Consider the following 27,500-nt stretch of genomic DNA (forward strand, 5'->3'; position numbering starts at 1 on the left):
AGGAGATGAACTAGAGGAGCCGAATCTAGAGCAGCTGAACTAGAGGAGCCGACGCTAGAGGAGATGAACTAAAGGAGCCGAATCTAGAGCAGCTGAACTAGAGGAGCCGACGCTAGAGGAGCTGAACTAAAGGAGCCGAATCTAGAGCAGCTGAACTAGAGGAGCCGATGCTAGAGGAGCTGATGAAGTTATTACATGTAATAGCTGTTTATGTCATCAGGAAGTGAGCGGCTGCTGTTCTTCATCTGTGTCCTTCAGAGTGGCTGAAGCTAATTCAGATTAGAACCCTGATAATTTACGTTAGCAACTGCCTAGCAACTAGAGATGTAACGATTCACCTGACTCACGGTTCGATACGATTCCCCATTCAGTCACGACTGTTAAACAAAACGATCTGAAACTGTTTAAAGGTGAAGAGCTCCTTCAGTCTGTTCCGAAACGCTGCACAGTTCTGCTAGATTTAATATATTAATAGTATAATTATTGGTGCAGTGGATGGTGGGTTAGGGACTAACCCCTAGGTGGAGGGGTGTCGCGGACTAAAGTGAAGAGGGATGGGGAGTCACGGAAGTTAAAGTGAGCAGCAGACGGGGGAGGTGGGCGTTAGAGGAGGGGAATTGGTAAAATGAGGTGCCGGATCCGGCGTGTTCCGGCACAAATTAAGCCCTGGAATCCTAAAATTCCTCCAATCTTCAACCGACTCACGGTGAGTGTGTGTGTGTGTGTGTGTGTGTGTGTGTGTGTGTGTTTCTGTCACCGGCCCACGAAGTTCTCCAGCACGGAGCTCTTGCCGGCACTCTGTCCGCCCACCACGGCGATCTGCGGCAGGTCCAGATTACAGCTCTGCCCGATGGAGCTGAAGGCGTCCTGCAGCCGGTTCACCAGGGGGATCAGGTCCTCCATACCACGGTTACCCATGATGCACTGCAGGAGGAGGAGGAGGAGCTACGTAGAAACTGAGGAGAAGGAGCTGTAAAGCACACACAGACACACAGACACACACACACACACATACACACACTGATAAGGGGGAGATATTAAATATAATACTAAATAAAGGGCGCGCACACACACACACAGAGAGAGAGAGAGAGAGAGAAATAAGGAGAAGAGAGGAGCTGTGGAGCGCGCGGACACACACAGTGTCACACACACACACCCACACACATATATGTGGAGGAGGAGGAGGAAGAGGAGAGCTGTGTAGGACACAAGTAATAAATATTATAAATCAATACATGAATAAATGACAACACACACATACACACACAGAAGCGCACATAAACACAGAGTCACAAACACATACACACGCAGATACACACAGAGAGTCACGCACAGAAACACACACACACACACACACACACACAGAAACACAAACATTGCGCAACTGCTACACCGCGCGCGCTCCGTCAAGGGCACCGGACACAACCCGCATCCTGATGCTGCTCTATAAGCGGCTCTGACCCGCACACACACACCGAACAGACACACACACACACCACACACGGTTATAACGACACACTGCTCTGCTGTTATTATGGGATGTCTCGGTGCTCTGCGGTGATGGAGCCCGGCCTGCGCTTCTCCTCCGCGGTCGGTCTTACCGAGATGAGCTGCACCTGCGCGGCGCGGCGGGAGCGGTAATCGGTGCTGGAAGCGGAGACTCGCGCGTTCTGCCGCCGGTCGCGCGCACACACACTCACACACACCCGCGGGCCGCTATTTCATCCTCCGCTGCTGATTCCAATGACAAAATAATCGCCCGCAACGCAGACGCGATGATTGCGATGCGACGCTGCGCAGGACGCGACCAATCAGCGCCCGAGCCTACTATGGTAAACAGCTCGCTCATGAATATTAATGAAGCCGGGCTGCGGTTGCGCGATACCATCAGCGGAGCGCTCGGTCACGAAAGACGATTAATATTCATGATCCCGCCTCTCGCTCTGGGAGGAGCCGCTGATTGGTCGAGCTGCCTGTCAACCAATCAGGCGAGGCGATAAATATTCATGTGCTTGTCCTCCGCCGTAGTAGGATTCACACAGCCGGTAATCGTGACCGCATCATTACCGCGGAGAACAACAATAAACAACAACAGCAACAACAACAACAACACTCGACACGGAGCACGGTCACCTGCAGCAGAACAGCGCCGTTCATTTACTGCGGACATCTCTGATTTACTCGGCGGTTTACAGCCTGCAGAACACACACACACACACACACACACACACACACGACCTGTGACTGATTAAGGGAGCTGTGACTCAAGCATGACCGACACACACTGATCAACAGTTTCCTCTCTATATGGAAATAACACACACTCCTGCGCGCAGATTAACTGCTGTGTGGATGTAGTTCTCCTCACTGACGGCAGGTGGCGCTGCTCATCACAGAGAGGTGTTCACTGACATTAGGCTGAAAACTGTCGCGCTGCTGCATTAATGGCACAGTTGCTGATCTGTTAAAGTGTCTCCTCATCACTGAACTAGTCTCCTCTTATATCTATAAACACACACACTACGGGTCCGTCAGGGAATGTACGGTCTCCAGAGGAGGTCAGAGGTCATCACTTTAACTCAAAGGCCAAACTGACCCCAGGAGGAGATGAAGGGTCAGAGGTCGCCGTCTGTCAGGTGTTTTGACTTCAGTAGTGTGTGATGTTGAGCTATATCTGTACACACAGACTCGAGCGCAGCTGTAATGATGTTCAACGCACCAGTGTGTGTGTGTGCAGTGTGTGTGTGTGCAGTGTGTGTGTGTGCTCTTCAGGTATATCTTGGCTTAATCCTCTTCATCTGTACAGGTATTCAGATTAATAACCTCACTGACGCTGTGAGATGATCAGGGAAGCAGCGCTGCTGTCAGTGTGGAGTGGACGCAGTAATAGCGGTGTTCATCATCTGTAACGGGGCATTGGGAACAGCTCACTGCAGTGATGACGCTCCTGTACTACAGTGCTGTAGACGTCAGTATGAGTGTGTCCGTCTGCAGGGCATCTATAATCTAGAGTCTCCGACACAGACACAGACACATCCACCTGTAGCAGAGATGCCCCTGATATAGACATCTACATCTGCAGCTCGACTCCTCCTCATAAACGCATCAGTGATTGTCACCTCCTACTCAAATCTCCTGACCAATCAAATGCTCTCTAGTGTCTTCTCATTGGCTGTTCGTTTGATGCACTCGAGCTCACGCGCTCTCACTGGCAGAGCTCCTCTGTAGCTGCTCTAAAGGGCAGGAGATGCAGTCTGGGTACATGAGTCAGTGTATGTTCTGCATGCTCCAGGCACACTGACACTATAAATCAGTTATTTTTGCCGGATTAGACATGTGGCCCTTCACTTGAGTGCAAAACTTGATGTGGCCCTCTGGTCTAAAACCTTTGCCCACCACTGGCCCACACTGACTCCATACTGGAGAGCTTCACAGAGCTCTATAATCCCGCTCGTACAGTCAGGCCAGATCATTAATCCACCATTTCACATCTGACATCACAGTAACGCTCAGAAATACAGTGTGTGTTCAGTAAAGTCAGCGTGATGGAGGGGTCTATATGAGCGATCTTCTGACCTCAGGGGAACATGAGAGCTTGTGTTCACATCCTGTGTGTTCTGCTTTCAGCTGTGTGTGTGAGACATTAAAGAGGATGATGAAGTGTGTTTGGTGTGCATTAATACTGTTAGGGTCTGCAGACGCTCATGATCAATAGTAGATGTGTGTGTGTTTGTGTGTGTGTGTGTGAGATGAGGTGTGTGTATGTGTATTGAGGACAGTGTGATCGTTTGTGTGTTAAACTCGTCAGACTCAGCGGCTCCTTCAGCACATCTCTCTCACACACACACACACACACACACACACACCTCTACAGCGCTGCTACAGAGTGTGTGACAGCAGCTCCACATAGGTGAGGAGCAGTGAGGAAACACACTGTGCTGCAGACTGCAGGAGAACATCAGGAGACGCAGATAAACGAACTCTGCTTCAGATGAGGGTGACTGCAGCCGTCTGATGGCAGAAACACTGATCTCCAGCAGACCAGATCAAACACTGAGCAGATCTTCATCATCATCATCCAGAAACCCTGATCTCCAGCAGGAGGAGGAGCAGGAGGAGGAGCAGGAGGCTGATAAGCAGAGCAGCAGATACTGATCAAGAGGGAGATCAACGCCTCACTGACAGACACGGCTCACACTTTCAAATGCAGATGAGCTCAACACACACACACACACACACACACACACACACACACACACACACACACACACTATGAGGACAACAGAAGCACACGTTCAGTGGTGGTCAGCGTCTGCAGTGGATGGTGGGTGGTGCTGGTCGAGAGCTTGATCAGTGATGAGGGACTGGGTCCACTTTAGATGTCCAGAACAGCAGCGCTCTCCGTGTGGATATGCAGCGGTTGTGAAACACTTGATGACTCTGAGATTCAGAATATAATGTTGCTCTGTGTTCATGAATAAACAGATCTGCTTTAAGTGGAGCTGATCCAGGATCAGCTGACCCGCACAGCTCCGCCCACTCTCACCCATAAACACTGAAGCTCCGCCCCCTCCTTGATCATAATCACATCAGAGCTGAAGGCGCAGGGCAGATGAGCAGAGACACCGAGGAGGAGGAGGAGGAGAAGAAGATGGAGTTCATTAAAGAAGAGCCCAGAGATGCAGACAGAGTGACGGAGGAGCCGCGCACAGGTCAGAGATCAGTTATTATATATACTATAGTCATAATTACACATGATCCAACAGCAGCACAGCACAGGTCTGCATCCACACAGAGCACAGCACCAACATCAGCTGCAGTCAGGGCCCGATTCAACCATAAACCAGGGAAATCTGGGGGCCTCCAGTAAACATCTAGAAGTGTAAATTACACCTATAAACTACATATAACATCGCTTTCCTCCATATAGGCGAGAGTTAAACAAATACAATTTTAACATAATTAAATATTATTTAATATAGAATTAAATACAATATTATTATAATAATGGTAATGTATTCTAATAATTTAATGTTATGTAATAACATATATACATAATATTAATAATAATCCAGAATAAAATATCCATCATGGAGCAGTCAAGTTAACAAATATTTAGATTTGTTTCTGCATTTAATATGTAAAAACTGCATTAATTTAAGTTGTCAAAAAGAAGATTGAGTGATATAAAAACCAGCATAAATATTATATTAATAAATAATAAATAGGTGGCGCAGTGGGTAGCACAACTGCCTCACAGCAAGAAGGTCTCTGGTTTGAGTCTCGGCTGGGTCAGTTGGTGCTTCTGTATGGAGTGCACACACACACACACACACACACACACACACACTCGTTGCAGTTGATTCTTTCTGGTGTAGGGGTGTGTGTTCTCCATCAGAGCAGATGATTGACTGTTTCTCTAATGTGGTTCTTCTCTGGGGTTGCCTCTACTGCAGCTCAGAGAGTGCTGGAGTGTATTCTAGTGTGTGTATCTCTCCGAGGAGCGTCTGAAACAGGTCAGATCGACACGCGTAATGCAGACACGGCCTTTATTTTGATATTAAGCAGGAAAACACATTTCTAGTTCCAGCATTATCGCTCAGACTACAGTATCGTCTGAATGCACACACACACACACACACACACACACACACACACACACACACACACACACACACACACACACATTACATGCTGTTATCTCTACCAGTGAACAATGAACATTAATTCGCTCCTCCTCCTCCTCCTCCTCCTCCTTCTCTTCCAGGTTAATTATTTTTATTAAACACCAGATTAATTCATCTCTTTTCAGACCTGATGGCAATGAAACAGGAGGAGGAAGAACTGGTAGAAGAGGAAGAGGAAAGTGGAGAAAGTGAAGAACCGAGTGAGGAGGAAAGTGAGGAATGGAGTGAGGAGGAAAGTGAGGAGGAAAGTGAGGAGGAGCTGAATGAAGCCTCTTCTAAAAGGTCTGGACAGAACGTGTCTGAGAGACGAGCGGGCTCCAGAAAGCGCTGCTGCTGCCGTCAGTGTGGGAAGAGCTTCACCTGTAGAGGCAGCCTGAAGGACCACATGCGGATCCACACTGGAGAAAGACCCTTCAGCTGCAGCGAGTGCGGACGCAGGTTCAAGCAGCGAGCGACGCTGACGGACCACCGGAGGATCCACAGCGGAGAGAAGCCCTTCAGATGCAGCCAGTGTGGGCAGAGCTTCCGGCAGAGAGGAGCCCTGAGCGGACACATGAGGATCCACACTGGAGAAACACCCTACAGCTGCCAGGAGTGCGGGAAGAGCTTCAGCCTCAGACAGCACTACACCACACACCTGAGGACGCACTCCAAACACAAGCCCTTCCTCTGCTCGGTGTGCGGGAAAGCGTTCAGTACGGAGGGTCACCTGAAGATCCACGAGCCCGTCCACAGTGAAGTGAAGCCGTACCACTGCAGTCCCTGCGGGAGGAGCTTCAGTCAGCTCTCCTGCCTCCGGAGACATCTCAAGTCCTTCATCCACAATAAATACAGGCCTCTGGAGAAGCTGACGCAGCAGATTCGCTCCGCAGGGTTAGGGTTTCAGCAGTTCATGATCCAAAGGGGATTCAGAGAGATCCCCCCAGGAGTGAACGAGTCCCGACAAACCCCACTGCAGCAATCACTCCCTCACACACACCTCCAGCCCTGAACTCCTGACTGCTGAATTACAACCGGTGACCACTGAGCGATGCTGCTCCATACAGTACTGAACTGAACTGAACTGAATTGAACTGAACTGTGTTGAACTGAGTTGAACTGAATTGAACTGAACTGAATTGAACTGAACTGAATTGAACTGTATTACACTGAACTGAAATTAAATGAGTTGAGTTGAACTGAATTGTCGGTATGAGTGTTTTGACGGCTTGTCCCAGTAGTGTCAGTTTGCTTCTGTCCTCTACCGGCTCTATTAGTGTTTATATTTGGGTATTTGACTTGAGGGTTTTCTGGGTTCTCTACAGGTTATCTATCTGAAGTGGTTGATGTGTTCATTTTGTTCCGTTATACTTGACTACTGTAAATATTACCGCTCTCGATGAGTTCTGCTGGAGTTCTGTTATCAGTTCATGAATCAAATTCAGTTTCACCCAGCAGACTGTGCACACACACACACACACACACACACACACACACACACACACACACGATCCAGAGCAGGAGTACACCCAGCAGCTTCTGCTTCACAAACACTGTTGTCTAGTAGATATCAGAGACGTTCCTCACCTCATCATCCTCACCTGTCCTCATGAGATGTATATGTAGCGCAGGCCAGCTAGTGGAGTGCCGTGCAGGTGAGTGACAGGCGCTAGAGGCCGTGGTTTCAACCTCCTTGGTAGAGCGAGCGACTCCCATGCGGACAGCTGCCGGTTCACTCGCAGCTCAGAGTGGGTTGGGTGGTGTAGGACCGGCGGGATTAACGGCCCTCCAGGACCCTGTGTGGACACCCCTGCTCTACAGTGTGGGCAGCGAGGTGAGGCAGCCGGAGCTGTGCCCCGGTCAGACTGTGCACTCCTCTGCGCACTGGGCTGAGCGCGCTCAGTGTGTGCTGCCAGTGGGATGCTTTATTAAAAAGGTTTTATACATTGTAGGCATGTTTATTGTATGTCCTCACTGTCTTTATAATGGGCAATGCATTTCCTGCAGGTCTATCGCTGATTTACTGTTAGGATCTGACAGAAGCTGAAGCAGGCAGTAGCTCTGCCGCACTGAAGGGGGCGCACGCGAGCTCACGGCTGTTATTGGTCAGTGGCTGCTCTTCTTCTGTGTAGTGAAGTTCATCAGGAGTCTGCTATTGTATGTTTTGCTCTGACTGACTGCAGAGGTGGCGGATATACTAGCTCAGCTCAGACATTAATCAGAAGAGGACATGACGTGAATAAATGATGGACGACCGATGGCGGAGCTGAAGAGCTGCTTTAGAGGACGGACAGGAGACACTCCATCATTCTGGAGGAACTCATCATTTCAACACTTCACTGACAAGTAAAGGTAAGAGCAGTGTGTGAAGCCTCTTGTGTGTGTGTGTGTGTGTGTGTGTGTGTGTGTGTGTGTGTGTGTGTGTGTGTGTGTCGCCTGTTATCTGCTGTCTGTAGTGTCCAGCTTGGTGTTGTAGTGTGCTCCTGCTGTGTGTGTTTGAAGCAGGGGTCTACAATCTCGCTCCTGGGGAGCCGGTGTCCTGCTGAGTTTTGCTCCAACACCAGGAAGCTTCTAGTATACCTGGTAAGAGCTTGATTCGCTGGTTTAGGTGTGTTTGATTAGGGTTGGAGCTAAACTGTGCAGGACACCGGCCCTCCAGGACTGAGTTTAGACACTCCTGGTATAAAGGATGCTGATATGAGATGTGAAACATGATCAGTAGATGGTAAATATATGGGGTGTGTATCTATATATATATATAACTGTACATGTGACTGACAGAGGCACAGACCTCACCGCTGCACAGCACTGACTGCTGCACAAACACACGTCACCGGCGTCCGTCACGCACAGCTTCTCTGCTTTAGACATGAAGAATACTGGACTCTTCTGTTCTGATCAACTGAGAGAAATGGAGAAACACAGAGCAGATGTCCAACACTGAACGCCTTCATACACGCGTCTGTGCTCAGCTCTGAGCTGCATTTCAAATAATAACAAGCGTTTCAGGAGTTCACACCCAGATATTGTTTGACAAATGTTTTCAGGTTTGAATTGCTGTCCCGGGAGAGAACCCTGAGCTCGGAGAGGATTGAGCCGAGGGCTCCGGCCGGGTGGATTGAGCATGTAAGGGGAGTACAAGTTTGGGTAGTTCTCGAGAGCTCCCTGTGGTAAAGGAGGAAAGGGGGAGATGGGGTAGGGTTTATTTTCAGAAAACAAAGATAAAGGAGGAGTCTTAGCTGGGCTACTTACAGTGAGTTTGGATTAATCTGATTGGCTAACTCATGATTATAGATGAGAGACCAGCTGCGGTCAATCAAAACACATGCTTCTCTCCAAATGAGTTTGTAAAACCTTACTTTAAAAGCATCCGCTGTGTAAAACATATACTGGAATAATTGGCGGTTCATTCCGCTGTGTAAAACATAAACTGGAATAGTTGGCGGTTCATTCCGCTGTGTAAAACATAAACTGGAATAGTTGGCGGTTCATTCTGCTGTGTAAAACATATACTTGAATAGTTGGTGGTTCATTCCGCTGTGGCACCCTCTTTTGAATGAAAGGACTAAGCTGAAAGAAAATGAATGAATGAATGAGTGAAAGCATTACTGTTGATACACACTTGTTTATTTTCAGTAAGAACAGTTTCTCTTCAGTGTGTGTGTGTGTGTGTGTGTGTGTGTGTGTGTGTGTGTGTTACACAGTTTTCAATACACAAATATACAGATACTGTACATGCTGGTGTGCAGGAGGTCTGATTTATCAGTGATGGATCTGTCCGCCTCAGCTCCTCTCCAGCTCTCCTCCTCCTCCTCCTCCTCTTCAGCTCTTCTGTGAGCCGATCATCACTTTAGAGACGAAGTTGACGATGGCGGCGGCCGGCTGCTCGGGGTCCTGCTCCGCAAACAGGTGACACACATTATCCAGACCCACACCTGCCTTACGGGCCACAAACCCAAAGATCCTGCAGAGACACAGAGAGAGAGAGAGAGAGAGTGTGTGTGTGTGTGTGTGTGTGTATGAGAGAGACAGACACAGGTGAGCACAGGTAAACCCAGAGTTATAATAAGAGGATCACTCAGGTGTGTATGTGCGGATGCTCACCTGGCTGAGGCGCAGCCGTCTCGTCTCCACCTGTGAAAGAAGACGGAGGATCATGAGCATCACAGCAGAGCAGCAGAACACTGAGAGAGGAACAGCAGCGCTCACCTCCTGTCCTGCGGGTCCACAGCGCAGAATATCACACTGCTGACGGCGTAGTGTCGTCTGAAGAACAGCCTAGAGGGACAGCCAGAGATTATTAGTGCACTTCAGCGGCTCCGTCTCACACTCACCCCAACCCTAACCCACCACACAGTCAACAGACAGATGATCCTACTGGAGGAGCAGCAGTAAACACTCATCCACTACCTAGTCAATAGGAGAGCTCATCCACTAGCTAGTCAACAGGTGAACTCATCCACTATCTAGTCAACAGGAGAGCTCATCCACTATCTAGTCAACAGGTGAACTCATCCACTAGCTAGTCAACAGGTGAACTCATCCACTATCTAGTCAACAGGAGAGCTCATCCACTATCTAGTCAACAGGTGAACTCATCCACTAGCTAGTCAACAGGTGAACTCATCCACTATCTAGTCAACAGGTGAACTCATCCACTAGCTAGTCAACAGGTGAACTCATCCACTATCTAGTCAACAGGTGATCCACTATCTAGTCAACAGGAGAGCTCATCCACTATCTAGTCAACAGGTGAACTCATCCACTAGCAAGTCAACAGGTGAACTCATCCACTAGCAAGTCAACAGGAGAGCTCATCCACTATCTAGTCAACAGGTGAACTCATCCACTAGCAAGTCAACAGGTGAACTCATCCACTATCTAGTCAACAGGTGAACTCATCCACTATCTAGTCAACAGGTGAACTCATCCACTAGCAAGTCAACAGGTGAACTCATCCACTAGCTAGTCAACAGGAGAGCTCATCCACTATCTAGTCAACAGGTGAACTAATCCACTAGCTAGTCAACAGGTGAACTCATCCACTAGCTAGTCAACAGGTGAACTCATCCACTATCTAGTCAACAGGTGAACTCATCCACTAGCTAGTCAACAGGTGAACTCATCCACTATCTAGTCAACAGGAGAGCTCATCCACTATCTAGTCAACAGGTGAACTCATCCACTAGCTAGTCAACAGGTGAACTCATCCACTATCTAGTCAACAGGTGAACTCATCCACTAGCTAGTCAACAGGTGAACTCATCCACTATCTAGTCAACAGGTGATCCACTATCTAGTCAACAGGAGAGCTCATCCACTATCTAGTCAACAGGTGAACTCATCCACTAGCAAGTCAACAGGTGAACTCATCCACTAGCAAGTCAACAGGAGAGCTCATCCACTATCTAGTCAACAGGTGAACTCATCCACTAGCAAGTCAACAGGTGAACTCATCCACTATCTAGTCAACAGGTGAACTCATCCACTATCTAGTCAACAGGTGAACTCATCCACTAGCAAGTCAACAGGTGAACTCATCCACTAGCTAGTCAACAGGAGAGCTCATCCACTATCTAGTCAACAGGTGAACTAATCCACTAGCTAGTCAACAGGTGAACTCATCCACTAGCTAGTCAACAGGTGAACTCATCCACTATCTAGTCAACAGGAGAGCTCATCCACTATCTAGTCAACAGGAGAGCTCATCCACTATCTAGTCAACAAGTGAACTCATCCACTAGCTAGTCAACAGGTGAACTCATCCACTATCTAGTCAACAAGTGAACTCATCCACTAGCTAGTCAACAGGTGAACTCATCCACTATCTAGTCAACAGGTGAACTCATCCACTAGCTAGTCAACAGGTGAACTCATCCACTAGCTAGTCAACAGGTGAACTCATCCACTATCTAGTCAACAGGTGAACTCATCCACTAGCTAGTCAACAGGTGAACTCATCCACTATCTAGTCAATAGGTGAACTCATCCACTATCTAGTCAACAGGTGAACTCATCCACTAGCTAGTCAACAGGTGAACTCATCCACTAGCTAGTCAACATTTGAACTCATCCACTATCTAGTCAACAGGTGAACTCATCCACTAGCTAGTCAACAGGTGAACTCATCCACTAGCTAGTCAACAGGTGAACTCATCCACTAGCTAGTCAACAGGTGAACTCATCCACTATCTAGTCAACAGGTGAACTCATCCACTAGCTAGTCAACAGGTGAACTCGTGTAGTGTGGGTTAGCCTGTGAAGCTAACAGTGTGCGCTAGTGAAGTGAGCAGGATCTGTGTGCGGCAGTGGTGCATTGTGGGAAGGTGCTGTACTTTCTCTGGTTGTCGGTCAGTGTGATTCCCTGCGAGGACACTTTGAAGTGTACGAGTGTGCAGGCCGGGAGTGAGTCTGCGCTCAGGATCTCGGCGCTGGCCTTCTGTATAGCCTGATCCCCCGTCAGAGACTCCATCTCCACCGAGCCCAGGAACCAGACGTTACAGGCTGGAGAACACACAACTGACCTCAGAACAGGAGCAGACAGGCGGGAGCGGACACTTAGGTTAGTGTGAGTGGAGACGCACCTGCTCCCTGCTTCAGGAGTTCTGCTGCGGAGTTGGTGATGGACTGAGAGGAGCTGACGGCGTCCTCTAGTGGATCTGAGGAGAAGAGCAGCAGTGATCAGGTCAGCAGTGTTCACTACACTGATGTGCACAGCTGGAGGATGGCATGAAGCATTAGTGAATACAGCAGCGTTTACAGAATGTTCCTGCTGCCCTGTTGGGATTCTCCACTGTCATGTGTTTACAGCAGAGTTTATGCTCATGAATATAAAGATGGGTGTATTATCCTGACCTGCTGTGGCATTAGTGTATGCAGATATTCAGGGTGTGTGTGTGTGTGTGTGTGTGTGTGTGTGTGTGTGTGTGTGTGTGTGTGTGTGCATCAATAATGAACCGCAGCCCCAATCAGCCAGAGTTCAAGATCCCAGTGAACAAGACCTAGAGCAGCGCTGATCGGCATATTAGGAGGTTTCAGTGGTTCACTATTAGATCCTCTCAGTAAACTGGGCTCCACCTGATCTGGGATCAGTTTAATACATGTTTAGATCATCAGTGAGCTGTTTGTGAAAGTGCTGAGGGCTGCAGTCGGTCATGAGTGCAGGTGTAAGCTCTGGCCAGCAGGGGTCGCCACTGTGTGCTGTGTACAGTGTTGGGTGAGCGTGCTGCTGCTCCATGGCCATGCTTATACCCGCTTGTGTTGCTGTCTGATTATTATTATTATTATTATTATTATTATTATTATTATCATGCTTTTAGTTTCTCTATTATACATTTTGGTCAACACAGTGGCTCAGTGGTGTCGCACTGTGGCCTCACAGCAAGAAGGTTGCTGGTTCAAGTCTCGGCTGGGTCAGTTGGTGTTTCTGTGTGGAGTTTGCATGTTCTCCCCGTGTTGGCTTGGGTGCGCTATAGAGGAATTGATTGTGCGTGTGTGTGTGTGCGTGTGTGTGTGCGTGTGTGTGTGTGTGTGCGTGTATGGGTGTGTGTGTGTGTGTTCTGCTGTACCTCTGTCAGGAATGATGAGTTTACAGGGAAGAGCCAGAGGAGTGATGGAGTGCTGACAGACCAGAGCGGTCAGACTGCCTGAAACACACACACACACACACACACACACACACACACACACACACACACACACACACACACAGTGAATGGTTGATCCAGCAGGGTAGTCTGAGGGCAGCAGGCGCGGGTCTCACCGAAGTAGGGTTCATTAGGGCAGCCCTTGAGCCGAACACCCCGCGGAGTGCACTCGATCAGGAAATGACGCACCAGCTCACTGGACAGATCACCACCTGAGAACACACACACACACACACACACAGCTGATAAACTCTCTGCACGCTGTAGACTCGTAATGGCTCATTCTTCAGCTAGGGTTTCATTTTAAACAAATCTTTAATGTGACTCAGGAATGATGAGTTGTCTCAGGGATCTATACATCCATCCATCCCTCTATCCATCTGTCCATCCCTCCCTCCATTCATCCATAAATCCACCTATCCCTCCTTCTACCTGTCCACCCCCCATCCCTCCCGCCATCCACCCATTCATCTGTCTATCCCTTCATTCGAGTTGAATCATCCATTCGTCATGTGAAGGCCATGACCCATCATATGCAGACAGAGCCGCTCTCTGTAATCTATAGTCCTGGATGTGGTGAGAGCGGATCAATCCCTCCTCCAGAGGCATGTGGTTCTGTAAATGAGCTACACTATGAGTTTCTATCACTGAGGAGCTCCAAATCACTTTCCAGAACCTTTCCATTCGCTGTTCCCCACTGGTGGAAGGATCTTCTGATTCCCACTCAGACTCTCTCTTGACAAATCTCTTTCTTTATCCCGTTCCACTCCTGCTCACGCCGTTTTTAAAGAACATCAGAGACTTTGTATGAGGAGTTCTTCATTGGAGTCTCGACTCTTTACGCTGACGCCGTCCACATTGGCAGTGGCTTCGGGTGGAAGCGTCTGCTCAGTGACTGAAGGTAAAGCATGTTAGGAAATCCTCATGGCACATTCACACAGGGCATCATCATGCTTCTCATCTACTCTGGAGACATCATGTGTTATGGAACTGAATTACGGACTGTTTCAGAAATATGGAGCGTCGTGTCGTCTCAGAATCTGAACAGGAGAACAGCTGGAAACCGGTCTGGGCTAAAGCAATGCTAAATTTGGGCTGTTCTGAGAGTTCTGAGAATAAACCAAAAGCAGACTCGTCCTCAAACAAACAGAAATGAATGACGGGACAGATAAACTCTGCGTGATCTCTCTGTCTGACCACTGGTCTAGTTTTGGCCTATTCTTAGATGCCTATTCGATGTTCACTGATGGACCAGATTTGTCCTTGTTTAGGCCAAGTCCCCTGTGAGATGTGTGTCAGACACTCAGTTGTTCAGTGGGTGAAAGTCCTGCTGAGTTCTGTTCGTCTACATGAGCTCCTGACGCTCCCCGTGTGCAGCGGCCGTCTCCAAACAGATAATCTGGCACACAATGACTGCTGCTGATGGCCCAATCATGTGGACGAGCAGATCCAACCCTGCAGATAAACACCGTGTACCAGATGTGTTGTGTGTTTCTGCCATGTGTTGTGTGCTTTCTGCTAGATGTGTGTTGTGTGTTTCTGCCATGTGTTGTGTGTTTCTGCCATGTGTTGTGTGTTTCTGCCATGTGTTGTGTGTTTCTGCCATGTGTTGTGTGCTTCTGCCATGTGTTGTGTGCTTCTGCCATGTGTTGTGTGTTTCTGCTAGATGTGTGTTGTGTGTTTCTGCCATGTGTTGTGTGTTTCTGCTAGATGTGTGTTGTGTGTTTCTGCCATGTGTTGTGTGTTTCTGCCATGTGTTGTGTGCTTTCTGCTAGATGTGTGTTGTGTTGTGTGTTTCTGCTAGATGTGTGTTGTGTTGTGTGTTTTCTGCTAGATGTGTGTTGTGTTGTGTGTTTTCTGCTAGATGTGTGTTGTGTTGTGTGTTTTCTGCTAGATGTGTGTTGTGTTGTGTGCTTTCTGCTAGATGTGTGTTGTGTGTTTTCTGCTAGATGTGTGTTGTGTGTTGTGTTGTGTGTTTTCTGCTAGATGTGTGTTGTGTTGTGTGTTTTCTGCTAGATGTGTGTTGTGTGTTTTCTGCTAGATGTGTGTTGTGTTGTGTGTTTTCTGCTAGATGTGTGTTGTGTTGTGTGTTTTCTGCTAGATGTGTGTTGTGTGTTGTGTGTTTTCTGCTAGATGTGTGTTGTGTTGTGTGTTTTCTGCTAGATGTGTGTTGTGTGTTGTGTGTTTTCTGCTAGATGTGTGTTGTGTGTTGTGTGTTTTCTGCTAGATGCGTGTTGTGTTGTGTGTTTTCTGCTAGATGTGTGTTGTGTGTTGTGTTGTGTGTTTTCTGCTAGATGTGTGTTGTGTGTTGTGTGTTTTCTGCTAGATGTGTGTTGTGTGTTGTGTGTTTTCTGCTAGATGTGTGTTGTGTTGTGTGTTTTCTGCTAGATGTGTGTTGTGTGTTGTGTGTTTTCTGCTAGATGTGTGTTGTGTTGTGTGTTTTCTGCTAGATGTGTGTTGTGTGTTGTGTTGTGTGTTTTCTGCTAGATGTGTGTTGTGTGTTGTGTGTTTTCTGCTAGATGTGTGTTGTGTGTTGTGTTGTGTGTTTTCTGCTAGATGTGTGTTGTGTGTTGTGTGTTTTCTGCTAGATGTGTGTTGTGTGTTGTGTGTTTTCTGCTAGATGTGTGTTGTGTTGTGTGTTTTCTGCTAGATGTGTGTTGTGTGTTGTGTTGTGTGTTTTCTGCTAGATGTGTGTTGTGTGTTTTCTGCTAGATGTGTGTTGTGTGTTGTGTGTTGTGTGTTTTCTGCTAGATGTGTGTTGTGTTGTGTGTTTTCTGCTAGATGTGTGTTGTGTGTTTCTGCTAGATGTGTGTTGTGTGTTGTGTGTTGTGTGTTTTCTGCTAGATGTGTGTTGTGTGTTGTGTGTTGTGTGTTTTCTGCTAGATGTGTGTTGTGTGTTGTGTGTTGTGTGTTTTCTGCTAGATGTGTGTTGTGTGTTTTCTGCTAGATGTGTGTTGTGTGTTGTGTGTTGTGTGTTTTCTGCTAGATGTGTGTTGTGTTGTGTGTTTTCTGCTAGATGTGTGTTGTGTGTTTTCTGCTAGATGTGTGTTGTGTGTTGTGTGTTGTGTGTTTTCTGCTAGATGTGTGTTGTGTTGTGTGTTTTCTGCTAGATGTGTGTTGTGTGTTTCTGCTAGATGTGTGTTGTGTGTTGTGTTGTGTGTTTCTGCTAGTTGTGTGTTGTGTGTTTTCTGCTAGTTGTGTGTTGTGTTGTGTGTTTTCTGCTAGATGTGTGTTGTGTTGTGTGTTTTCTGCTAGATGCGTGTTGTGTGTTGTGTGTTGTGTGTTTGCTGACCTCTCCTGCTCTGCTGTAATGCGGACGGCGGTGGCGTGGACACTTTCATGGCCAGTCCGTACGCGCCGCGGAACGAGTGACTGTCTCGCACGATGAAGGTTCCGGGCTCTTTGTCCTTGAGCAGCGCTATAGCTGTTGAAGCAGAAAGCAGACGTCAGAACACAGACGGACACACGCTCGTGACAGATAACTCAGAACTCCTCCTGTACCTTGCTCTCGGGCGATGTCCGGCTTGTACCAGTACTTTGAGGTGTCCTGGACAAACTTGGCCGTCAGCTGCTTGTTGGAGAGCTGATCTGCAACATCAGCACAGTATTCAGCTCTGACACTATTGGGTTCACACTAGAGCTGCTCGACATATCCAAAACAGCAGTGATCACACTATATGCGGGACTCGTGTCTCAGACAGGTGGGGCAGGGTATCGAGGTCGATACTGCGGAGGAACAGACCCAATTATCTCTACTATCGAGTGTTGAAAAAGGTCTTGTCACTCGGTACCAAGTTTGAATTTCTACATGGATAAACCCCGCCAGTGTTGGTGAACCACGTGTGTATGACGGCTGAACTATAATGAACTCGAATACACTGATGCCGGCACACGAGGTGAATCCCCACTGAGACAGGAACAAGGTGTACAGTGAAATGAAAGTTTGGGTGTGTGTCTGTATACTCCAGCTCTCACCTGTGGGGGGCAGTGTGACGCCGGCGCGGGTCTGCAGCTCTGGCAGGACGCTGGGGAACGGGATGCTGATGGAGCTGCCGCTGTGGGGACTGGAGAACCCGCTGGCAGCCGGAGACACCGAGCCCTGACTGTGCTCCCCGTCTGAGGCCGCACCCTGCAGACCCTCCAGACGCTCCAGACCCTGCAGACCCTCCAGCGGCTGTGGCTGCAGACTGAGGCTCAGCTGCTCCTGGAAGACCTGCAGCCGGCTGCGCTGGAGCGACCTGAGACCTGCAGATGGAGACGAGGACACCGGAGGGAGGACCACTGAGCCTGAATGAGGAGGCCTGCACACACACACACATGAACACACACACACACACACGGACACACACTGATGTTATCATCAACATCCGCATATGGCAGAGTTCAGCAGTCTGTGTAGTGGTGATGATATTGTGTGGATATCGTGGGCTGTACAGGGAAGGATCATGTGGGCTGAGGAGGACACTGCTCTCCCGCTGTACCCTATTATTATTCCCGGTTCTGCTCTGGATCAGACTCTCCTCTCAGGGCTTTGTCGATTTGCTCTGTGTCTTCTCCAGCTGATCTGACTTTGTGTTTTCCAAAAACTGACCCGGAGAACAAGTCAAATTCCCATTGACTGAGCACTGGACCAAACTTTGACGCATCATAACTCTGAAAAGGAATTTCTTATAGACATGAGGTCCTCCACATCTGCAGAGGCTGTCAGGCGGTGTAAAACTACACGTTAAACTGAGCTGTACGTTATTCCCCTGGGGTGCAGCAGCGCCCCCATCTGACCACACAGAGGGTCATTACGAAGGCCCAGACTGATCGAGACATCAGGGTTCATTAATCTCATTCATATTGGCAAGAAGCTTTGATGTATCATCATTCTACGCTGTCATTCGCCTCCATAGCAACAGAACACACTAACCTAGCAACCATTTACCAACAGCGATATCTCAGCATCTCACGCAGGACTCACGCTAGCAAACTGTACTTCCTGTATGCTCCAAATGCTAGCAGTGATTAGCTACATTATAATAATAATAATGTCATAACTCTGGAATGTTCTCACTGTTGTTTTTAATCCATTAATTAACATTTAATAACGAGACTTTATTGAAATGCTTCCTTCATTCACTTATTCACTCATTCATTTTCCTTCGGCTTGGTCCCTTATTAATCAGGGGTCGCCACAGCGGAATGAACCACCAACTATTCCAGCATATGTTTTACACAGCGGATGCCCTTCCAGCCGCAATCCAGTACTGGGAAACACCCATACACACTCATTCACACACACACACACACACACTTACACACTCATACACTACGGCCAGTGTAGTTGATCAGTTCATTTATAGCGCATGTGTTTGGACTGAAACCGGAGCACCCGGAGGAAACCCACGCCAACACGAGGAGAACATGCAAACTCCACACAGAAACACCAACTGACCCAGCCGAGACTCAAACCAGAGACCAGATGAATAGGCTTGTCTGTACCTGTAGCTGTCTGTGAATGTGGCGTCTCCACCGTACGGCCTGTGCTGTAAACCTTCGTCCCCCATGAATCCTGCGCTTCCCCTCATCTCTGAAACACAGACGAGACGCCACTGAAGCTGGAGACACACGACAGTGCAGCAGAAATCACACACACACACACACACACACACACGCACGCACGCACACACACACACACACACACACACACACACACACACACACACACACACACAGATCGACTCTAAAGCTCAGAGGAACTCTTGATTTACCGTGTTCTGCTCTGCAGGATCCGAATGAAGGAGACAAAGTGTGTGTGTATGGGGGATAGTTCATCACCATGCTCTTCACTGGGGGCACACACACACACACACACATACACACACACACACACACACACACACACACACACATACACACACACACACAGATCAAAATGGTAGAATAATTACATCTTCTGCTGGTGAAAATGTGTGTGTGTGTGTGTGTGTGTGTGTGTGTGTGTGTGTGTGTGTGTGTGTGTGTGTGTGTGTGTGTGTGTGTGTGTGTGTGTGTGTGTGTGTGTGTGTGTGTGTGTGTGTGTTACCGTATGGAGTGGGTGGTGATATAGGGAAGGCTGGTGTTGAGGGCATCAGGTCACTGCCAGTGTCCAGTGGAGTGTGAGACGAGTACTGAACACCTGCTGCTCTGAACACCTCTGCATGCTGACACACACACACACACACACACACACACACACACACACACACACACACACACACACACACACACACACACACACACGCTTAGTGGAGAAAACAGACAATGCAATAAATGCTGAAATAACACAGAGATCCTTTTTGAGGTTTGTGTGTGTGTGTGTGTGTGTGTGTGTGTGTGTGTGTGTGTGTGTGTGTGTGTGTGGGTGGGTGTGTGTGTCACCTGTGTGTGAGGCATTGCTTCATCATCCTCATCCTCAGGGGTCAGTGTGTGTCTGTCTGCAGTGGTCAGATTCAGAGTCCAGGACGACTGAGGTGCATCTGATGAAACACACACACACACACACACACACACACACACACACACACACACACACACACACACACACACACACACACACACAGAGAGAGATCACTGCTGTCACTGATCACACACACACACATCTTCACACACAACATGAATATTCATAAGCCCCAGTGAATGGCAGCTGTGAACGCAGCGGCTCCAGTGGAACTGATCAGACGGATCCACTGATCGATTGATTATAATTAATCAGCAATAAATCAGCTGTGAGTGTGTGAGTGTGTGAGTGTGTGTGTGAGGCCAGCGCCACTGAACACGGGACTCTCCAGCCTAGTGTGGTTCTCAGTACAGGAGCGCTGTTATAGTCTGTATGAGCTCATTACAGGTGAGAGAGGGGAACTGCAGCGGCGTCCTCATCAGCAGCTGTAGATCAACACTGAGGGGTTATTCTGGGATGATAACCGCTGATGTACATTATGCTCATTATTATCCTTCACATTCTCACTGTGTTTCTCAACCTAACGGCAGGCTGATACCCTGCAGAACCTGTCTGATCCGAATCTCCTCTTACCGGTGGCCCTGGATCTCTCCTGCCGCTGTGTGTTCCCGTTCCGGTCCGCGGGTCTCTCCAGTGAGCTGGGTTTGCTGGACACGGGCAGGAATGTGGGATCCAGGTCCAGGATGAGCTGGTTGAGCTGGTGGATGGAGTTATCGATGTCCAGCGTCAGGGAACTGAACTCCTCATCGTGCTTCTTGTCCGTCTGTTTTCTCTCTGGAACCAGCGGAGGGCTGTTCGCCACTGCAGACAGTGAACACACACACACACACACACACACACACTGACACGATGCACTACTACTGACGAATAGTGTCAAGGTTCACACACATATTTAAACACACATAGATCAGTGAAGTAGTCAGTATCTGCTCGCCCCCTAAAGTGGAGTCAAACCTTCATAAGTTTCTTTCTTTCGAACAGTACAGAGGATATTTTGAAGAATGCTGAAAGCCAGGAACCATTGACTTGCACAGTAGGAAAAGCAGGTGCTGTGGAAGTGGATGGGTACAGGTTTCCTTAAAGTGGAAATTTCAGATGTTGTTTTGAGCGTGTGTTTCTGGATGCAGCATGATGTCTGAGAGTCCAGCATGTGGACATGCCCTCGCTGTCACCCTCCACACTGAAGGATTATGTCGCCTGGGAAGGCATAACCTGGTCATTGGGTTCCTTGGAGGTGCAAGGCAACTGAATCCTTACCCATCCACTCCCTCGTGTGCTTTTGGGATCTCTCCATAGTCCTCTCTGGACTGTAGAGGGATCCATTTCCAGCACTCGACTCGGTATCTTAAAGAATTCTGTAGATTAGGACAGTTCTGCTGGTCACATTGGCTTCAATCAAGAGGGTTCAGGGACCTGGAGGCATTTTCAGTCAACAAATCGAACCTAGAATTCAGGCCTGTCTACTCTCGGGTTATATGTGCCCAAGGTTCCTGCCAACCCCTTTAAAGAGCAGGTAGTGAACCTGCAAGCGGTGCCTGTGGAGGAGGCAGAGCCAGCTCTTTCACTGCTGTCTCCGGCGCGCGCCCTGCCCCTAATGTGGACCACACTCAGAGCAGGAGATCTTCAGTGCAGGAGGGAGAGAGCAGTCTACCAGCAGTGTTGCCTCCTCCTGGGCTTTTGCACACAGTGCCCCTCTATCAGACACATGTAGGGCTGTGGTCTGGAATACACATTCACAAGATTTATAATCTCCATGTGGAGCTGGTTTCCTCCAGGTTGCTGGGCAGTGCCAGTCGATAGTGAGAAGGCCAGGGTCAGTGATGAAAACGCTTGCTTCACCATTCTCCTTAACCAGGAGACGTGTGTGCTTATCCAGCTCCCTATCAGGTGAACCCTAGGGAGTTCCTCTGAGCCCCCCAACATGCGGCTCAGCTGAGGAGTTGGACACTTGGCCCATTGTATTGTCTGCTATGCCCACTTGGTCAACCTGTGTTTTGGGGATCGGTGCCGGCTTTGTGCATCCCTGCTTGGTGATGCCATATCCTCAGTCAGCCACAGTGAAGATCCCCCTTCAGGCTTCCCTACCGGCTGACCATCCTGCTCATAAGTAGTGCTCCTCTAGGTCAGGGCTGGCCCATATTTGCGTATTGTCGCATGTCTGTCATCTTGGGTAGGCAGTGGCCTCCGCAGTGTCCTGCCACTTTGGGACTGGGCTGCTTTCCCAACATACTGTCATATACAAAAACATCCTGGTGTACTACTAGGTTCAAAGTGTTAAGACCCCCCTCAATAATTCTAGTATTGCCAGTTTCTGGTAATATAAAGAGCCAGGGTAGGTTGGAAGGATGTGCCTTTGGGGACGTTGTGCGCTCAGCCAATCCGCTTAGCAAGCTCCTCACCAAACGTGGAGCAGATTCAACTATTGTGGCACTTTCCATACATTGTCATAACCCTCATTCCCTGAAGGAGGAAACCACCATCATCATCATCATCATCATCATCAATGTTTTCATCATAATGTTGGAGTGTCCTCCTTAAGGGAACGTTGGTTTTGACAGTGTCCCAGGATCTTACTTTCTGTTTCTCAGATTTCTCCCCCGTGAGCAAATGATGTCCTGCTCATCACTGCGGACATGCGTCGGGCTTCCCTTACTATAATATACCTAAAATACAGACTGCCTTAAAACCTGGTCAGTGGCAGGGAAGTGTTTTCTCTTAGTTGATCTCTCAACAGCAGGGAAAGAGTTAAGCTGATATGGCGCAGTCTTCATTATAAAGCGCTGTTAAAATAAACATGAACAGTGCTGTATGAGGGTGTGTTCTCACCGGTGGGGTGTCTCGATGTGTCCTGCGTGTGGTTGTGGAATCGCTGCTCTACAGCGTCCTCCTCTGGCAGGTATGAGTACTGCAGCGCTGCCACCATCTGCTGCTGGTGCACCCAGGTCTGTGTGGGGTAACCGGAGTTCATGGTGGAGTATCCGGTGTTCAGGTACAGGTGTGCGGGTGGAGCCGTAGCCGCCTCTTCAGCACGGGCCGGACTCCCAAACCCGTCTGACAGCAGAGAGTTCTGGCTGCTCTTGTGGCAGGAGGAGGACAGAGTTCCCAGACTGTCCAGGCTGTGCAGGTCGTGCCGAGACACTTCATCATCCAGGATGTCGGTCTCCCGCTCTTTCTGCCGCGCGCGCCCGTTCAGGAGTATATGTGGAGTGGGTGGTGTGTGTGCGACAGCCGGCTCCTGTGAGCTGCGATCCCGGCTCCATTCCTCCACACCGCAGCCACTCAGCAGCCTCTTCAGCTCCGCACGCTCCTGCCGGCTGGGGGCCGCTGTCCCGGGACCCAAAGCTGAAGCCGGAGCCGCAGTGGGCAGAGAGACACTGGAGAGGCCGGAGTCGCTGCTGGCTGAGAGTGTGTGGTCAGGGCTGGAGGTGCTGGAGGTGTGCTGGGGTCTGCAGAGAGCTCCGCTACGGCTGCTGTTCCTGCGCACGGAGAACCGGTCCAGGGTGGAGGCCGGAGCCTGAAGAGGCGTCGCTGCAGAAGGAAGACAATAAAAGACAATGAAGAGACAGAAATATGGACATAAAGCAGCGCTTCTCAACAACCGCTCCTCACGATCCACTGCTCTGCACATTTCACATGTTTCTCTGAGAGATCCATCAGCCAACAACCAGAGTTAGAGGAGTACTGTGTGATTGATCTGACCGTCTTGTAAGCACATCATCTTTGGATAATATAGAGAAAGTTGCACTTTGGATGCTAAAAAGTGATTTAGTGTTTTATATATATATATATGTATATAGCTATAGAAAGCCCACGGCTGACTACACAGTTGTGACGTCTACAGTTCTGTACAATGTCACGCTTCATACGCCTCTGTTTTCTCCTGAGCTCTACTCACTGTGTTCCGTCTGTTCTCTGACCTCCAGTGTGAAAATGGAGAGAGCAGATATTCCTGTGTTTTCCCTGAAGTGACTCCTACATTCCTCACAGGTGTGTGTGTGTGTGTGTGTGTGTGTGTGTATGTGTGTGTGTGTGTGTGTGTGTGTGTGTGTGTGTAATGTGATTCTCATCTGGACTTGTTTTGTTAGTTCAGCCAGAGTCATGGGGGCGGGGCTCTTATTCCATATATGGGGATTGGAATGTAAACAGTAGGAGGGGCGTCAGCGGACTGGGCGGAGTTAAGATGAGGAGCAGAAAAACACACCAATCACACTGAGCCGCCTGTATAATCAGCTGGCTGCGGGTGCTTAGGGTTTGAGTGGGTCCGGTGGGTCAGAGAAGCCAAAAGGTTCATGTTTGATGTACAGTTCTAGTAAAACACACCGGGTCCAGTGATTGAGCCTTTCGGTCTCTAAAAGCCACAGAAAGGGTTTTACACTCATTTAATATAAAACAGGGTGTTACAGGCAGGGTGAGGGTCAGTTCATTGAGCAGTTCTTTGGGTTTTTAATCCATGTTTTAGGAACATTACGGTGAGGAAAGCCCAAGTGTCTATCCTGTGTGAGTAGCAGGAGTTCTGGGCTATGATGATCAGAGATAGTGTGGATCAGCTCACAGCACATGTGGAAATCAAGCGTCTGACAGCTTCCTGTGGCTCATATAGCTGTTGAGCATTGTGATATTTCTGTGATATATACAGCTGAAGTCAGAGTTATTCTCCCCCTGTATATTTTCCCCCAGTTTCTGTTTATCAGAGAGCAGATTTCTCCACACATCTCTAATCATAACAGTGTTAATAACTCATCTCTAATCACTGATTTATTCTCTCTTTGTCATGATGACAGTAAATAATATTAGACTAGATATTCTTCAAGACACTTCTATACAGCTTACAGTGACATGTAAAGGCTTCACTAGGGTAATTAGGGTAAATAGGCAGGTGATTGTATAGTGATGGTTCTGGAGACTATTGAAAGCAAATCTAGCTTAAAGGGGCGAATAATATTGAGCTTAAAATGGTGTTTAAAACATTAAGAACTGCTTTTATTCTAGCAAATAAAACAAATAAAACAAATCAGACTTTCTCCAGAAGAACAAATATTATCAGACACACTGTGAACAGTGCTTTAGTCTGACTGAATAATATAACAATATCTGCTGTTTCTCTCCTGTTTTTCTTCATCAGCAGCAGCCAGAATTAGCAGCACAAACACAACACTGTAATCATGACTGCAGCTCACATCCTGCTGAGGCCTGTGTGTGTGTGTGTGTGTGTGTGTGTGTGTGTGTGTGTGTGTGTGTGTACAGGGCCTCAGCACCACAGGAATGCTCCGTCTGTGCTCCAGCAAACCTCATTAAAGCTGCTCTGACTTGTTTCTATCAGTGTGTGTTACGTAGAACAGCTGTGGAGGACCTGCGATTGAGGATTGTGTGTGTGTGTGTGTGTGTGTGTGTGTGTGTGTTTGTGTGTGTGTGTGTGTGTGTGTGTGTGTGTGTGTGTGTGTGTGTGTGTGTGTGTGTGTGTGTGTGTGTGTGTGTGTGTGTGTGTGTGTGTGTGTTTGTGTGTGTGTGTGTGTTTGTGTGTGTGTGTGTGTGTGTGTGTGTGTGTGTGTGTGTGTGTGTGTGTGTGTGTGTGTGTGCACCTCAGGTGTTATGAATCTCCTTCAGCATCAGTAATCTATAATCAATAATCAGGGCTGTGTTCTACCTTCTGCAGCGCACATGTTCTGGTAGGAGTCCCATCTGGAGAGTGTGTCAGAGCTGGTGTAGTCCACCGTCACCGCGGGCCCGTTCTGATAGCGCTCTGAGCCTGAACACACACACACAGATCAGACGTATTAGAGAATATAACACACACTGCAGCTGTACACACACCAGCAGGATGAGCTGTGTCTCGTATTCAGGTCAGTAACACTGTGAAGCTGAACATGGAGCTGATCCACTGCTGTGTCTGTATGCTTTATATCTGGTTTCTATGCATGACTGAATCGTAAAGTCGGAACTGTAAACGGTGAATACTTCTGGGAATGAACCAATTCAAACAGGACAGGTATTCAGCAGACTGGGCTGACAGAGATGAAGAACACACACCTGGAAGTCTCTCCGGGCCGTCAGAAAACACCAGCTCCACTTTCCCATAATCTGGAAATCTGCTGTCTGGAATTACAGATCAGAAAGTCAGCATCAGTGCAGAACGGAGGAATCCTCCTGAGTCCACATGAGCAGACTGATCCCTCTGCCTGCTGCTCATATAGACGAACACCACATCAACAGAAGAGCCAGCGGCAGCATTCATCTGTGCTCTTCAGCTTCTGCATCATCATCATCATCAAAAAATCTAACCACTCTCACCATCAAAATCATCACCATCATTAAAATCATCAAAACCATGACCATCATCCAAAATATCACCATGATCAAAATCATCATCACAATCAATAATATCACTGGAATCATCATCATCATAATCCACACCATCAAAATCATCACCATCATCAAAATCATCACCGCAATCATCATCATTACCCTAATCATCATCATTAAAAATCATCATCATCATCATCATCATCACTGAAATCATCATCACCATCATCAAAATCATCACAGCAATCATCATCATTACCATAATCATCATCATCATCACCATCATCCAAATCATCAATCTCATCATTAAAATCATCACCGCAATTTTTATAATAATCATCATCAAAATAATCACAATTATCATCAAAATCAACATCTAAATCAGCACCCTGCTCTTAATCATCATCATCAAAAATCAATTATCCTCATTTTCATCATCACTATCATCAAAACACTAATCATCCTGTTCATCATCAAAATCCCCCTTCACATCATCACCATCAAAATCATAATCATCACTGAAATCATAATCACCAAAATCATCATCCTCATCCTCATCTTCATCATCAACACAATCAAAATCACCATCATCAAAATAATCCATCAGAATCCTTAACACCAAAATCATCACAGTCAAAATCATCACTATCATCTTCACCATCAGTCATCACAATAATCATCAAAATCAACACAATAATAATCAAAATCATCACAATAATCATCAAAATCAACACAATAATCATCAAAATCAACACAATAATAATCAAAATCATCACAATAATCATCAAAATCAACACAATAACCATCAAAATCATCACATTAATCATTAAAATCAACACAATAACTATCAAATTCAACACAATAATCATTAAAATCAACACAATAATCATCAAAATCAACACAATAATCATCAAAATCAACACAATAATAATCAAAATCATCACAATAATCATCAAAATCAACACAATAACCATCAAAATCATCACATTAATCATTAAAATCAACACAATAACTATCAAATTCAACACAATAATAATCAAAATCATCACAATAATCATTAAAATCAACACCTTCTTTGAAATCATCACAATAATCATCATCCTCTTCATCATCAAAATCAAGATAATCAAAATCATCATCATCTTCATCACCCTCCTCCTCTGACCTGTGCAGGCGTTCTCCAGCTCCTGCTTCTGGAAGGCTGTGCTGTAGGCCTGAACGGCTCCAGTGTGGAACTGAACTCTGAAGATCAGCTCTCTCTCTGAACTGCTGCTCTTGTGGAAGCACTTCACCTGCACACACACACACACACACACACACACACACACACACACAACCCTAGTAAACAACAGTATAACACTTCACCTGCACACACACACACACAGACCCACACAAGCGGAG

At 47.7% G+C, this 27,500-nt stretch overlaps 2 protein-coding genes and 1 pseudogene across 10 annotated transcripts in view; 1 reads left to right on the forward strand and 2 right to left on the reverse strand.

Annotated features, from left to right (window-relative positions):
* Positions 1-1,789, reverse strand: part of dnm3b (dynamin 3b) — an 18,585-nt gene extending 16,796 nt beyond the window's left edge. For all 3 annotated transcript variants that reach the window (XR_012389772.1, XM_073921866.1, XM_073921863.1), the window contains exons 1-2: positions 1,605-1,789; positions 758-970 (exon numbers count right to left, since the gene is read on the reverse strand). Coding sequence is in view for 2 of the 3 variants with exons in the window: in XM_073921866.1 (XP_073777967.1) it covers positions 758-918 (161 nt within the window). In the remaining variant the exon portion in view is untranslated. The remainder of the gene's footprint in view (positions 1-757; positions 971-1,604) is intronic.
* A 2,820-nt stretch (positions 1,790-4,609) lies between these two features.
* Positions 4,610-6,868, forward strand: znfl2b (zinc finger-like gene 2b; annotated as a pseudogene).
* A 2,406-nt stretch (positions 6,869-9,274) lies between these two features.
* The window catches only part of zgc:158345, a 27,036-nt gene continuing 8,810 nt past the window's right edge, over positions 9,275-27,500 (reverse strand). Inside the window, exons 10-28 of one of the 7 annotated variants that reach the window (XR_012389704.1) lie at positions 27,265-27,391; positions 25,827-25,892; positions 25,444-25,545; positions 22,626-23,327; positions 20,373-20,600; positions 19,721-19,818; positions 19,386-19,496; positions 19,072-19,149; positions 18,803-18,890; positions 17,291-17,616; positions 16,817-16,903; positions 16,608-16,739; positions 13,432-13,527; positions 13,238-13,315; positions 12,254-12,328; positions 12,005-12,173; positions 9,879-9,947; positions 9,774-9,803; positions 9,275-9,633 (exon numbers count right to left, since the gene is read on the reverse strand). Coding sequence is in view for 3 of the 7 variants with exons in the window: in XM_073921802.1 (XP_073777903.1) it covers positions 9,492-9,633; positions 9,774-9,803; positions 9,879-9,947; positions 12,005-12,173; positions 12,254-12,328; positions 13,238-13,315; positions 13,432-13,527; positions 16,608-16,739; positions 16,817-16,903; positions 17,291-17,616; positions 18,803-18,890; positions 19,072-19,149; positions 19,386-19,503; positions 19,721-19,818; positions 20,373-20,600; positions 22,626-23,327; positions 25,444-25,545; positions 25,827-25,892; positions 27,265-27,391 (2,811 nt within the window). In the remaining 4 variants the exon portion in view is untranslated. Of the gene's footprint in view, positions 9,634-9,773; positions 9,804-9,878; positions 9,948-12,004; positions 12,174-12,253; positions 12,329-13,237; positions 13,316-13,431; positions 13,528-16,607; positions 16,740-16,816; positions 17,042-17,290; positions 17,617-18,802; positions 18,891-19,071; positions 19,150-19,385; positions 19,504-19,720; positions 19,819-20,372; positions 20,601-22,625; positions 23,328-25,443; positions 25,546-25,826; positions 25,893-27,264; positions 27,392-27,500 lie in introns of those variants that run through there. The other 6 variants (XR_012389706.1, XR_012389701.1, XM_073921802.1 and 3 more) reach the window with 6 other exon arrangements.

This window comes from Danio rerio, chromosome 2 (genome assembly GCF_049306965.1).
Source record: "Danio rerio strain Tuebingen ecotype United States chromosome 2, GRCz12tu, whole genome shotgun sequence".
Lineage (NCBI taxonomy): Eukaryota > Metazoa > Chordata > Actinopteri > Cypriniformes > Danionidae > Danio > Danio rerio.